General features: G+C 42.0%; 1 protein-coding gene across 1 annotated transcript in view; it reads left to right on the forward strand.

The window, feature by feature from the left end:
- LOC133648338 (neuronal acetylcholine receptor subunit alpha-7-like) overlaps positions 1-15745 on the forward strand; it is a 159904-nt gene extending 144159 nt beyond the window's left edge. The window contains exons 8-9 of the mRNA XM_062044333.1: positions 2066-2175; positions 14788-15745. Of these exons, the coding sequence (XP_061900317.1) occupies positions 2066-2175; positions 14788-15387 (710 nt within the window). The 3' untranslated portion in view covers positions 15388-15745. The remainder of the gene's footprint in view (positions 1-2065; positions 2176-14787) is intronic.
- The last annotated feature ends 535 nt before the right edge of the window (positions 15746-16280 follow it).

Raw genomic sequence — 16280 nt, forward strand, 5'->3', positions numbered from 1 at the left:
TATAAATATATATGTATATGTATATGTATATATATATATATATATATATATATATATATATATATATATATATATATATATATATATATATATATATATATATATATATATATATATATATATATATATATATGTACATATGTATATATATATGTATATGTATATATATATATATATATATAGGACATATTTTGTCACCTATAACCTCTCAAGCTCCATCAGGTTGGATGTGAAGTGTTGGTTTTCTTACAGGATGTCTCTGTGCATTGCTGCATTCATCTTAGTCTAGTCAGGGAGGTGACCAAGAACCTGATGGGCACTCTCTCAGAGCAACAGCTCTGTGGAGAGAGGAGAACCTTCCAGAAGGACAGCCATCTCTGCAGCCATCCACCAATCAGGCCTGTATGGTATAGTAGCCAGACAGAAGCCATTTCTTAGTAAAAAGTTTGCCAAAATGCACCTGAGAGACTCTTAGACCATGAGAAATAACATTTTCTGTTCTGATGAGACAAAAATTGAAGTTTCTGGTGTGAATGCCAGGCGTCATGTTTGGAGGAAACCTGGCACCGCTCACCTCCAGGCCAATTACCATCCCTTCATTGAAGCATGGTGGTGGCAGCATCATGGTGTGGGGACGTCTTTCAGCTGCAGGAACTGGGAGACTAGTCAGGATAGAGGGAAAGATAAGTGCAGCAATGTACAGAGACATCCTGTAAGAAAACCAACACTTCCCTTCCAACCCGATGAAGCTTGAGAGGTGCTGCAAATAGGAATGGGCGAAACGGCCCAAAGATAGGTGTGGCATCGTATTTAAAAAGACTTGAATCAGTTATTGCTGACAAAGGTGCATCAACAAAGTATTGAGCAAAGGCTGTGAATACTTATGTATCGTAGGGCGCACCGGATTATAGGGCGCATTAAAGGGGCCATCCATCCATTTTCTACCGCTTGTCCCTTTCGTATATATATATATATATATATATATTTTGTTTTTTCTAAATGTAAAACACTTCCTTGTGGTCCACATAACATATAATGGTGGTTCTTTGGTCAACATATATTTTCAAGGGAACATATAGCATTTTGGTGTTGTTTACATGAGTCATATTGCAGTCCACACGTATCTCTTATGTGTGACTGCCATATACCGGTCATACTTATCATTTCACTATGTACCAAATAAAATAGCTTCGAGGTCGGTAAGCACAATTGAATTTATTCCGTACATTAGGCGCACCGGGTTATAAGGCGCACTGTCGAGTTTTGAGAAAATGAAAGGATTTTAAGCGCGCCTTATAGTCCTAAAAATACGGTACATGGGATTTTTTTTTAGTTTTTTATCTTTAAAAAATTGGCAAAAATATAAATAATTACATTTTTCACATTGTCATTAAGGGGTATTGTCTGTAGAATTTTGAGGGGAAAAAAATTGATTCCAATTTTTTAATAAGGTTGTAACATAACTGTGGAGGTCTTGCACCTCCGGGTTCTTTGGGCCACCAATCATCGACATGCCAGGCTCTTTCATGGTACAATGATGTTTTATTGTCAGGATTGTGCACAGTTTTTTTGTGCTTTTCAGCAATTTGCAACGTCTCGGTCGCGCTCGTGCGCGTTCTCCACCACCCCCTCGCCTTCCCGGCTGCTGCCTTTCACAGAGCGACAGGTGAATAGATAAACGCGCCCAGCTGGGCCATCTACGCACCTGTCGCTGATCTCGAAGCCGGTCCTGGCACACCCCGCTTCGCTGCAGGTCCGCGGGCCGCGCCCACCTCCACAATAACAAAATGTGGAAAAAGGTGAAGCGCTGTGAACACTTTCCGTACGAAATGTATGTATTGAATCGTATTAAATGAAGATTTACCTAATCAAGCAGAAAAGCAACCTTTTTTTTTGTTGGAATTTCAACAACAACCTGACCTGGTACATACTCGTGTGGTCGTGACCCCCCGGCTGACTTCTCTTCATTAAGTGAACAACTACACTACTTTATGTAACACATGCACTAAAAATACGTTACTAAAGCACTTTGAGACTGATGAGGTTTGCTGTGTGCGTCTTCCAGCTCAGTACTTTGCCAGCACCATGATGATCGTGGGGATGTCGGTGGTGGTGACCGTTATCGTCCTGCAGTTTCATCACCATGACCCTCAGGGAGGCAAGATGCCCAAGTGGGTAAGTGGCATCCTTTCACCTTGAGAACCATGTTCACACATGGCAAGGCTTCTTTTTTTTTCTTCTTTTTTTCCCCAATGTATAAAACCCAAAACCAGTGAAGTTGGCACGTTGTGTAAATGGTAAATAAAAAGAGAATACAATGATTTGCAAATCCTTTTCAACTTATATTCAATTGAATAGACTGCAAAGACAAGATACTTAATGTTCACACTGAGAAACTTCTTTTTTTTGTGCAAATAATCATTAACTTAGAATTTAATGGCAGCAACACATTGCAAAAAAGTTGTCACAGGGGCATTTTTTCATGGCCTTTCCTTTTAACAACACTCAGTAAACGTTTGGGAACTGAGGAGACACATTTTTGAAGCTTTTCAGGTGGAATTATTTCCCATTCTTGCTTGACGTACAGCTTAAGTTGTTCAACAGTCCGGGGTCTCCGTTGTGGTATTTTAGGCTTCATAACGCACCACACATTTTCTTTTACTATGAAGCAACGCTGTTGTAACACGTGGCTTGGCATTGTTTTGCTGAAATAAGCAGGGGCGTCCATGATAACGCTGCTTGGATGGCAACATATGTTGCTCCAAAACCTGTATGTACCTTTCAGCTGTCATGATCCGTGGAGAGTTTTGGACTCTTTTGGTTCCTGTTTGTGACACTTCTGAGTTTGGTTTGGTTGCCATGGCAGCTTATTGTTTTCACCTGCTTCTGGTGTTCAGGACGCTCACCTGTGTCTAATCAGAGGCACTATTTAAGCCTGCTTTTGCCAGTCAGTCGGCCTGGCGTCATTGCTTGTTTCATGCGATACCATAGTTCATGTCCGATTCCAAGTTTATGCTAGTTGTTCGATTCATGCCGTGTCCATGTAAGTGTTAGTTGTTTCATGCCACAGTAAGTCTTGTTTGTTACATGCCATAGTCCATGTTAAGTGTTTAGCTTCTATGTTTCCTGCGTTAATTGTTTTTTGTTCGTTAGCTTCTCGTGTTAACGGCACGCTTTTTTTTTGTTTGGTTGCGGTCTTTCTGATGTGTAGGATTAATTGATTATTAAATATGTTCCTACCTTCAAGTCCTGTCCGGAATAGTCTGTTTGCATCCTGGGAGAACAAACCTCGCAGTAAGCTGCGACCCCCCCCCCCCCCCCCTGTTATGATGTCAGCCTTAATGGCGCCTTCACAGATGTGTAAGTTACCCATGTCTTGGGCACTAATACACCCCCATACCATCACAGATGCTGGCTTTTCAACTTTGTGCCTAGAACAACCCGGATGGTTCTTTTCCTCTTTGGTCCGGAGGACACGTCGTCCACAGTTTCCAAAAAAAATTTGATATGTGGACTCGTCAGCCCACAGAACACTTTTCCACTTTGCATCAGTCCATCTTAGATGAGCTCGGGCCCAGCGAAGCGTTTCTGGGTGTTGTTGATTATGGCTTTGGCTTTGCATAGTAGAGTTTTAACTTGCACTTACAGATGTAGCGACCAACTGTAGTTACTGACAGTGGTTTTCTGAAGTGTTCCTGAGCCCATGTGGTGATATCCTTTACACACTGATGTCACTTTTTGATGCAGTACCGCCTGAGATTAAAGATTAAAGTACCAATGATTGTCACACACACACTAGATGTGGTGAAATTTGTCCTCTGCATTTGACCCATCCCCTTGGGGAGCAGTGGGCAGCAGCGGTGCCACGCCCGGGAATCATTTTGGTGATTTAACCCCCAACTCCAACCCTAGATGCTGAGTGCCAAGCAGGGAGGTAATGGGTCCCATTTTTATAGTCTTTGGTATGACTGGATTGAAGGTCGGTAATACCATCGCTTACGTGCAGTGATTTCTGCAGATTCTCTGAACCTTTTGATATTACAGACCGTAGATGGTGAAATCCCTAAATTCCTTGCAATAGCTTGTTGAGAAATGTTGTTCTTAAACTGTTGGACAATTTGCTCACGCATTTGTTGACAACGTGGTGACCCTCGCCCCATCCTTGTTTGTGAATGACTGAGCATTTCATGGAAGCTGCTTTTATACCCAATCATGGCACCCACCTGTTCCCAATGAGCATGTTCACCTGCGGGATGTTCCAAATAAGTGTTTGATGAGCATTCATCAGCTTTCTCAGTCTTTTTTGCCACTTGTGCCAGCTTTTTTGAAACATGTTGCAGGCATCAAATTCCAAATGAGCTAATATTTGCAACAAAAAAAAATTTTAGTTTCTCAGTTCCAACATTAAATATCTTGTCTTTGCAGTCTATTCAATTGAATATAAGTTGAAAAGGATTTGCAAATCATTGTATTCTGTTTTTATTTACCATTTACACAACATGACAACTTCACTGGTTTGGGGTTTTAGTACTTGGTGTAAAGCTGAGATATAACTGGAGATGTGCAAAGCTTCCTGGCAGCCGTCTCTCAACAAGACTTCTTAAGTGATGCGGGGATTCTAACACTTGTTTTTTTATACAATCTTCTGTGTATTCGATACTTTTTTTTTAAGACTGGGGCAAATATGATTAACTCTGCTTAGCGAGAAGTAGACAGAATCTGTAAGTAAACTGCAGCTGTGAACTGAAAGGAAAATGTCCATTTAAAGGGCAAGTAACCATATTTAAAGGCCTACTGAAAGCCACTACTACCGACCACGCAGTCTGATAGTTTATATATCAATGATGAAATCTTAACATTGCAACACATGCCAATACGGCCGGGTTAACTTATAAAGTGCAATTTTAAATTTCCCGCTAAACTTCCGGTTGAAAACGCCTTTGTATGATGACGTATGCACGTGACGTAGCCAGTGAAACAGAAGTATCGGTACCCCATTGAATCCAATACAAAATAGCTCTGTTTTCATCTCAAAATTCCACAGTATTCTGGACATCTGTGTTGGTGAATCTTTTGCAATTTGTTTAATAAACAATGAAGAATGCAAAGAAGAAAGTTGTAGGTGGGATCGGTGTATTAGCGGCTGGCTGTAGCAACACAACCAGGAAGACTTTGACTCGGATAGCAGACGCGCTAGCCGACGCTAGCCACCGACCGCACGGATGATCGTGGTGAAGTCCTTCGTCCTTCCGTCGATCGCTGGAACGCAGGTGAGCACGGGTGTTGATGAGCAGATGAGGGCTGGCTGGTGTAGGTGGAGCGATAATGTTTTTATCATAGCTCTGTGAGGTCCCGTTATACTACGTTAGCTTCAATGGCGTCATTAGCAACAGCATTTTTAAGCTTCGCCAAACTGAAAAGCATTAACCGTGTATTTACATGTTCATGGTTTAATAGTATTGTTGATTTTCTGTCTATCCTTCCAGTCAGGGATTTATTTATTTTGTTTCTATATGCAGTTAAGCACGATGCTATCACGTTAGCTACGTAGCTAAAGTGTTTCGTCGATGTATTGTCGTGGAGATAAAAGTCACTGTGAATGTCCATTTCGCGTTCTCAACTCTCATTTTCAAGAGGATATAGTATCCGAGGTGGTTTAAAATACAAATCCGTGATCCACAATAGAAAAAGGAGAGAGTGTGGAATCCAATGAGCCAGCTTGTACCTAAGTTACGGTCAGAGCGAAAGAAGATATGTCTTGCACTGCATTCTAGTCCGTCACTCTAACGTTCCTCATCCATGAATCTTTCATCCTCGCTCAAATTAATGGGGTAATCGTCGCTTTCTCGGTCCGAATCGCTCTAGCTGCGTTGAAAACAATAGGAAAATATGAGGAGGCGAACAACCGACTACGTCACGCTACTTCCGGTAGGGGCAAGGCTTTTTTTTTTCAGATACCAAAAGTTGCGAACTTTATCGTCGTTGTTCTCTACTAAATCCTTTCAGCAAAAATATGGCAATATCGCGAAATGATCAAGTATGACACATAGAATGGATCTGCTATCCCCGTTTAAATAAAAAAAAATTCATTTCAGTAGGCCTTTAAGTCACTTACCTAGTGTCCTGCACGTGTGGTCAAACTATTGTTGGTACCTTTATTCCAAAGAAGGAAAAAAAACGATTAGAATAACTGAAATAAAAACATACTAAATGTACTGAAAGTTAACAAATGGCAATCAGAGGTTGCTAACAGTCTCTTTCCCAGGCAATATATTGTTGTTGTTTTTTCTTCCACGTCAAAACATTCCATATGAAGCACACTGCGCCTTCTGGAAGAAAACTTTGGAACATTGTACATGAAGGCCTCGGAATGTATTGAAAAATGCCAATATTTAATCATTTTAGTTATGTTGCTTTCCAATGTAAAAGAGCAGTGAATGAATTCATAAACGCAATTAATTCTGACGGGTCTCTAATTCTCCTTCAAGTCCTTGTACTTTTGTGTCAGTATGGGTGAGAAATGATCTTACATTTTATCCATTAAACTCTTAAAAAGCCTTAAAAAGTCTTAAATTAGACTGTTGCTGCAAACCCAAACCACTGACGATACTGTTTCTTTAACATTAACAGTAAAGGTTGTATTCTGTCGCCTGACTTTTGAAGGGAAGTAAACAAAGTCGTGGGCCACCAAACCAATTATATAGAGTACGCCAGATCATGTAGGAAATACCTTAAAAATGGTAAAATCTCTTCAACTTCAAAATGTATAATATATTTTTCAATTCGTCATTTTTTTTTTTTTAACTCTCACTGAAAAAAAGAGAACAGAACAAATACAGTCGCGATCAAAAGTTTACATACACTTGTAAAGAACATAATGTCATGGCTGTCTTGAGTTTCCAATCATTTCTACAACTCTTGTTTTTTTGTGATAGAGTGATTGGAGCACATACTTGTTGGTCACAAAAAAAACAGTCATGAAGTTTGGTTCTTTTATGAATTTATTATGGGTCTACTGAAAATGTGAGCAAATGTGCTGGGTCAAAAGTATACATACAGCAATGTTAATATTTGCTTACATGTTCCTTGGCAAGTTTCACTGCAATAAGGCGCTTTTGGTAGCCATCCACAAGCTTCTGCTTGAATGTTTGACCACTCCTCTTGACAAAATTGGTGCAGTTCAGCTAAATGTGTTGGTTTTCTGACATGGACTTTTTTCTTCAGCGTTGTCCACACATTTAAGTCAGGACTTTGGGAAGACCATTGTAAAACCTTCATTCTAGTCTGATTTAGCCATTCCTTTACCACTTTTGACGTGTGTTTGGGGTCATTGTCCTGTTGGGACACCCAACTGCGCCCAAGACCCAACCTCCAGGCTGATGATTTTAGGTTGTCCTGAAGAATTTGAAAGTAATCCTCCTTTTTCATTGTCCCATTTGAAGCACCAGTTCCATTGGCAGCAAAACAGGCCCGGAGCATAATACTACCACCACCATGCTTGACGGTAGGAATGGTGTTCCTAGGATTAAAGGCCTCACCTTTTCTCCTCCAAACATATTGCTGGGTATTGTGGCCAAACAGCTAAATTTTTGTTTCATCTGACTACAGCACTTTCCTCCAGAAGGTCTTATCTTTGTCCATGTGATGTCAGATGAAACAAAAACTGAGCTGTTTGGCCACAATACCCAGCAATATGTTTGGAGGAGAAAAGGTGAGGCCTTTAATCCCAGTGTAGAGCATTCACGTAATGCTCTCTTAGTATATTGTACCTTGGCAGCCACCGTATTTGTTATTGTGTACTGCGCATGCGCAAGCCGGTTCTTTTCTATATATGCTCTGAGATCAACCAGTACGACGGACAGGTGTACCAGCGAGTTGAGAATAAACACCATCACTTTATAAAGTATTTCCCTCCGTCTGGTCATTCAACATGGTGTCAGAAGTAAACGCGGACACTTTGGGACGTGCAGTTTGACACGGAGCACACAGCTACATCAAGTAAGAACTCCGGACCGTTTCTAACGTTGCTAAGGGCTATTCCAACGCGCGCCGTGCAACATGTCAGATGGCTTCCGCAGACCGGACCCTCTCGTCTTTGATGAACACATTGCAGAGAACTGGCGAGTGTTTGAACAAGAATATGATATTTTCATCGCGGCGGCACACTATGACAAGCCGGCCCGCACACTAGCCTACATTCTCCTCAATCTAGCAGGATCAGAGGCTATTGAGAGAGAAAGATCGTTTGTTTACACACCGGAAGAGGAAATTTCCGGAGATCTGCAGTCCCCAAGTAAACATCACAATGGAGAGACATAAATTCAACACAAGGTCCCAGATCCAAGTTGAGACAGTTGAATCATACATCACAGATTTAAGGATTAAAGCAAAGAGCTGCAACTTTGGGACATTACAAGATGAGCTCATCCGTGACAGACTGGTCTGTGGCATAAATGATGATAACATGAGAAAAATCCTGCTACGTGATAGTGAGCTAACTCTAGCTAAGGCAGTCTCCGTATGTAAAATGTATGAGCAAACTGAGCAACACACAAGGACATTATCATCGCTACATATTCCTACTAGTGTTGACCGTGTGCAGTACAAATGTGGAAGGAGGCAGAGATTTGAACTGCGGCAGAGGCCACAGACAGAAAGAGCTGTACAACCTATCGTCAGCTGTAATAATTGTGGTGGTAGCCATTATGCCAAAAGAGACACTTGCCCGGCTTTTGGTCAACAGTGCCATGTTTGTAAAAAATGGAACCATTTCAGGAAATGCTGCAGATCAGCGCAGAGATACTCAAGGACACAGTTTTCCAGGGAATCCGTCCACCAAGTCGAAATGGATCAGGCCACAGGTAACGCTACCGACAATGAGACATTCTGTATTGACGGAATAACACCAGTGGTCACAGACAAAACAGACTCTAACGTGCTGAAAAAAAGTGTAGCATTCGCAACTATACACATCAATGACCAGCCCGTCGAAATGAAAGTCGATACAGGGGGACAATGCAATGTCCTATCCTATGATGCCTTCAAACATGTAGAGAACGGGGAACTAATTGACCATTCAATAATCATTAACCTTGTCACATATGGGGGAAATCTGATTAGCACCCTGGGCTCAGTATTTTTGCAATGTAAACTAGCAGGTCAGCAACATGCACTACAATTCCACGTCGTGGAGAAAAATGTCCAGCCACTACTAGGCCTACAAGCAAGTCTGCGCATGAAGCTGGTGACACTGAGCAAAGACGTTCACCAACTCAGTGTGGATAAAGATGCCAAATTGCCACATAAAATATTCACTGAGTATGCAGATCTGTTTAAGGACGAACTTGACATACTCCATGAAACTGGACACTGTGGTGCACCCTGTTGTCCGCCCAGCACGCCGCATCCCTGTAGCCATGCAGGACAGAGTGAAGGCAGAACTTGAGAGGATGGTAGGCATTGGTGTCATCACTCCCGTATCTGAGCCAACTGAATGGGTGTCATCCATGGTAGCAACAAACAAGAAGCAGACAAAGGATATAAGAATCTGCATTGATCCCAGAGACCTCAACACAGCTTTAAAGCGCCCCCATCATTGAGGAGGTGGCATCACAAATGGCGAACGCAACATTGTTCTCCGTTTTAGACGCTAAAGCTCTTTCTGGCAGATCTCCTTGGATAACAAGTCTTCCCTGCTAACCACATTCAGCACACCCTTTGGACGCTACAGATTTCTCAGAATGCCGTTTGGAATAAATTCAGCCAGCGAGGTATTCCAGCGCACAATGGAACAGATTTTTGCTGGTTACCCCTGTGCCATCATTGTAGACGACATCATCGTCGGAGGCCGTACTGAGGCAGAGCACGACGCAAACCTGAAGAGGGTGCTTGACCGCGCACGCACGGTTAATCTGAGGTTAAACCCCCTCAAATGCAAGTTCCGGCTGACAGAGGTCAGTTATGTCGGCCATGTGTTCACTAGTGAGGGCCTGAAAGCGGACCCTGAAAAGACCAAAGCGATTACAGAGATGCCTGTTCCTGAAGACATCACGGCTCTACAGCGATTTCTAGGCATGATCAACTACTTGGGAAAATTTGTGCCAAATCTGAGTGAGCTGTCTTCCCCTCTGAATCAGCTGACCCGCAAAGACACTGTGTGGTGCTGGCTGAAGCAACACCAGGATGCCTATGACACACTAAAAAAATGTATTTCCTGTCCGCCTGTCCTGTCGTACTACAACGTCGACCTACCAGTCACGCTCACATGTGATGCTTCACAACACGGGCTAGGGGCAGCGTGTCTACAAGGGGGCAGACCAATTGCCTACGCGTCAAGGACAATGACTCAAACAGAGACACACTATGCCCAAATTGAGAAAGAACTTCTGGCAGTTGTGTTTGCATGTTCCCAATTTAATGATTACGTCTACGGAAAGCCAGTCACCATTGAAACTGACCACCAACCTCTGGTCACAATCATCAGAAAGCCGATCTACACAGCGCCTGCACGACTTCAACGTATGATGCTGCAGCTGCAGAAATATAACATTGACCTCGTTTACAAAAAAGGGAAACAGATGTATCTGGCTGATACTCTGTCACGCGCCCCCAGGGCGTCCACCCTTGAGCATGTGAACGAGTTAAACGACTTTGAAGTGATGTCATTCAGCCGAATCTCATCCAGCCGCCTAGACGAACTAAAGAAACACACAGCAGAAGACTACCTACTACAGACCCTCTCTTCCGTTATCAGACACGGATGGCCTGCTAAACAGCACACTGCCCCACTGTCCATCAGTCGATTCTTCCCGTTCAGAGACAAACTTATCATCGAGGAAGGGGTCATCATGAAAGGTCACAAACTTGTCATTACCCAGTCACTACAGACAGTTTACACAGACATTATGCACAGAGGACACCCAGGAGCAGAGTCCACTAAACGTAGAGCCCGAGATCTAGTGTTTTGGCCCAACATGAGCAGAGACATTGACAGAGCAGTACTCTCGTGCTCTGTTTGCAACAGCCAGAGGCACCATCAGCAGAAGGAACCACTGCAGCCACATCCAGTTCCTGACTTACCATGGTCTATAGTGGCAACCGACATCTTTGAATGGGATGGCAAGCATTTTCAGGTGCTTGTAGACTCATACTCTGGCTGGTATGAGATCGACCTTCTCAAGGACATCACATCAGCGACAGTCATCACAAAGCTGAAAAGACACTTCTCTGTACACGGCTAGCCCCACCTTCTCATTTCAGACAATGCCAGACAGTATACGAGCCAGAAGTTCAGAGATTTTGCTGCACAGTGGGACTTAAATCACGTAACCAGCAGCCCTGAGTTCCCACAATGCAACGGTTTGGCTGAAAGGGTAGTGCAAAGTGCTAAACAACTGATGGAGAAGTCAAAGAGGGACGGCACAGATGCGTTCCTCAACCTTTTGAACCTAAGGAATATCCCTCGTGACGCACAGCTTGGCTCACCTGCACAGAGACTAATGTCAAGGCAGACCCGCACTACCCTCCCCATCAGCAAACAGTTACTGCAGCCAGCCCCTCTCAACACCCAACTAGTCACAGCTCAGCTACAGAAGAAGAAGCTCGCCCAGAAGCTGAGCTTTGACAAGACCAGCCGCCCTTTACGACCACTGCAGGAGGGCGAAGTCGTCAGGATGCAGACTCCCCGGGGGTACGATCGCGTGGGCACGGTGGGAAAGATCTGTGAAGAGCCACGGTCTTACATCATCCAGTCTGGAGGCAAGGACTACAGGAGAAATCGCAGACACCTGTTGCCTGTTGCCGAGCGACCCCCAGATCAGCCTGACAGTGCCGACTTGCAGCCCTTCAATCCAGCTGTCTATGGAGCACCTCCTCTCTATGATGAGGGACGAGGAGACCCTCTGGACATTGAACACCCTCATGACATTGAACCTTCCCCAGTCCAGGTACCTGTATCTCCACTGCCCACACACTCTGGTAAGAGTCCATACACAACACGCTTCGGTCGCACTGTCAGGCCGAACCCTAAATACAAGGACTGAGTATTGAAAGAAAAGAAAAAAAGAAAGAAAAAAAAAATGGAACATTGTCAGAGAGTATTGTGAAAATTGTTGTTCGTAGGAAATGTTTTGTTCTTCGTGTTTTGAGCTAAAGAAGGGGGATGTAGAGCATTCACGTAATGCTCTCTTAGTATATTGTACCTTGGCAGCCACCGTATTTGTTATTGTGTACTGCGCATGCGCAAGCCGGTTCTTTTCTATATATGCTGTGAGATCAACCAGTACGACGGACAGGTGTACCAGCGAGTTGAGAATAAACACCATCACTTTATATAGTATTTCCCTCCGTCTGGAATGAACACCATGCCTTCCGTCAAGCATGGTGGTGGTAGTATTATGCTCTGGGCCTGTTTTGCTACCAATGGAACTGGTGCTTTGCAGAGAGTAAATGGGACAATGGAAAAGGAGGATTACCTCCAAATTCTTCAGGACAACCTAGCCCGGAGGTTGGATCCTGGGCGCAGTTGGGTGTTTCAACAGGACAATGACCCCAAACACACGTTAAAAGTGGTAAAGGAATGGCTAAATCAGGCTAGAATGAAGGTTTTAGAATGGTCTTCGTTTAAGTCCTGACTTAAACGTGTGGACAATGCTGAAGAAACAAGTCCATGTCAGAAAGTCAACAAATTTAGCTCAACTGCACCAGATTTGTCAAGAGGAGTGGTCAAACATTCAAGCAGAAGCTTGTGGATGGCTACCAAAATCGCCTTATTGCAGTGAAACTTGCCAAGGGACATGTAAGCAAATATTAACATTGCTGTATGTATACTTTTGACCCAGCACATTTGGTCACATTTTCAGTAGACCCATAATACATTCATAAAAGAACCAAACTTCATGAATGTTTTTTTGTGACCAACAAGTATGTGCTCCAATCACTCTATCACAAAAAAAAATAAGAGTTGTGGAAATGATTGGAAACTCAAGACAGCCGTGACATTATGTTCTTTACAAGTCTTACACTACCGTTCAAAAGTTTGGGGTCACCCAAACAATTTTGTGGAATAGCCTTCATTTCTAAGAACAAGAATATTCTGTCATGTGGGGGTTTGCGCTTGTTGCGCGGTTGTTCTCCCAATGCAAAACTGACGGCTCCGGACCAAGAAGTGAAGGTAGGAATGATTTATTGATCATAAATCATCCGAAAACACAAGACAAGCAAAACGGATGCGTGCCGATCGTACGCGGAAGCTAAGGCTAAAACTTAGCGCAGGAAACAAAGAATCTAAACCTAGCATGGACTTGAAACCAGTAGTACTCACAAAACTTTACGCTGACAGGTTGCATGAAGCAAAACAATGAAGCCACACCGAGTGACCGGAAAAGATAGGCTTAAATAGAAGTCTCTGATTAGCAACAAGTGCGTGTCCGGAAAACCAGCGGCAGGTGAAAATAATGAGTAACCATGGTGACAAAACAAACAAGGAAGTGCAAAACTAACAGAACATAACTAAACTAAACATGATCCGGACCACAGATCATGACATAGACTGTCGCGTTTCAGATGAAAGTTCTCTTTTTCTGGCCATTTTGAGCGTTTAATTGACCCCACAAATGTGATGCTCCAGAAACTCAATCTGCTCAAAGGAAGGTCAGTTTTGTAGCCTCTGTAATGAGCTAAACTGTTTTCAGATGTGTGAACGTGATTGCACAAGGGTTTTCTAATCATCAATTAGCCTTCTGAGCCAATGAGCAAACACATTGTACCATTAGAACACTGGAGTGATAGTTGCTGGAAATGGGCCTCTATACACCTGTGTAGATATTGCACCAAAAACCAGACATTTGCAGCTAGAATATAGTCATTTACCACATTAACAATGTATAGAGTGTATTTCTTTAAAGTTAAGACTAGTTTAAAGTTATCTTCATTGAAAAGTACAGTGCTTTTCCTTCAAAAATAAGGACATTTCAATGTGACCCCAAACTTTTGAACGGTAGTGTATATGTAATAGAAATGTGTAGGGGGGGTGTATGGTGTACAAAAATGTATTAATTGTATCATTTTTCTTTTAATAAAAAATGAAAACGGGTCCCACAGACCCGAACACCACACAAGGGTTAATCATATTTATTTTTGTATTGTTTTTATATTTATTTATTTATGTATTTGTTTTTTATTCAGTCATTGGTGGACCTAAGGATAATATTTGAATATTGTTTTGAATATTGTTGTGCAGCACTTTGCAAAAAATTTAGTTGTTTAAATATACAAATAAAAAGGATTGGATTATACTTTCTGAATAAATGATGTGATAATGTTCAGTCAACTCATTGGTGTTCATTTTCAATCTATCAAGATAAAAATAATATCAAAATCAAATTACAGGGTGTTATTTATGTAGTTTGCTCATTTTCCTCGACTGGTTCACTAACATGTGGTTTATTTTATTTTTTTACATATGTAGCATCATCTACAAAAATACAAAGAATTGCTATTGCGACATCTAGTGGACACATTTAGAACAGCGGTTTCTTTCATTCAAAAATGGCATACTCATTCCGCGGGCCTGAGTAAACCTGAGAAAAGCTAAGATGACTTACCAAAAAGCTCTGGGTTTGTCTCACAGAACATTCTAGTATTGTGCTTTTTTCCCAATGATTTGCAGAAGAGTACCAACAATGTTATCCACGTCTGTGTAAAGACTTGAAGTACTTCTGTAAGACTGATGCCTATTGCACCCTTCCAGGTGTTTATGTTTATGTGTGTCCAACATGACATTCTCAGGTGCGGGTGGTGCTGTTAAACTGGTGCGCTTGGTTCCTGCGCATGAAGCAACCCGGCGACGAACGCCGCCGCCCCGCCTACAAATACCGCCCTACGTCCCAACACCGCTCCAGCACCAACTCCATCGAAATGGCCGCCGTTCCCAGCCTCTCCGTGCCGCTCTCGCAGACTTCCTGCCCGCCCTGCGCCTCGGGCACCTCCAACGGTTCCATGAGTCTCTATTTCGCCAGCTACCACCCCATGGAGAGTCCGCACTGCCCACCTTCGAGCGACTCGGGCGTGGCGCTGGGGGGCCGCGCTCACAGCTCCCCCGGTGACGAGGGTGCCGGGCCGCCCAGTGTCTGCGACGGGGCTTTGGGACTGGGGGTCAGGATGCCGCCGCCGGAGATCCAGCACATCTTGGAGGAGGTGACCTACATCGCTCAGCGCTTCCGGGACCAGGACCAGGCGGAGGCCGTCAGCAGTGAGTGGAAGTTTGCAGCAGCGGTGGTGGACCGCCTGTGTCTCGTCGCCTTCTCGCTCTTCTCCATCATTTGCACCTTCACCATCCTCATGTCGGCGCCCAACTTCATAGAGGCCGTGTCCAAGGACTTCACATAGTTGTGTTTATTCCTCTTGGTAAGATTATTGTTCCGTGTAAATATCATTACGCTCAAACCAAATACATTTGTACCAACGTACCAAATCTTCACGTACTAAACATATCTTCATATTCTTAGTTTACACTGCACAACAAATCCCCCCCCCCCCCACCCCCCAAGCGACACTGATCAGATTTTGTTTTGTCAGTCCAAACACTCCAAAGTGCTTCAAATCTGGTCTTTTCTCATCAGATTTGGTCCACATCAGGACGTATTCTAAATCCCATTGGAATCTGAACTTTTCAAATGTGACTTCAGTTTAAAATGGGAGCGTCCAAACCTTTTTTCCTGGGGACCGCATTGGGATAAATAATTTGGTGTGATATATATATATATATATATATATATATATATATATATATATATATATATATATATATATGTATATGTGTATATATGTATATATATATATGTATATATATATATATGTATATATATATATGTATATGTATATATATATATGTATATATGTATATGTATATATATATACATATATATATATATATATATATATATATATATATATATATATATGTATATATATATATATATATATATATATATATATATATACATATATATATATATATATATATATATATATATATATATATATATATATATATATATACATATATATATATATATATATATATATATATATATATATATATGTATATATATATACATATACATATATACATATATATATATACATATACATATATATATATACATATATATATATATACATATATATATATACATATATACACATATATATGTATATATAAACATATATATGTATGTGTATATATGTACGTATATATATATATATGCATATTTATATAT

The sequence above is a fragment of the Entelurus aequoreus genome, linkage group LG04 (assembly GCF_033978785.1).
Source record: "Entelurus aequoreus isolate RoL-2023_Sb linkage group LG04, RoL_Eaeq_v1.1, whole genome shotgun sequence".
NCBI classification, from domain to species: domain Eukaryota; kingdom Metazoa; phylum Chordata; class Actinopteri; order Syngnathiformes; family Syngnathidae; genus Entelurus; species Entelurus aequoreus.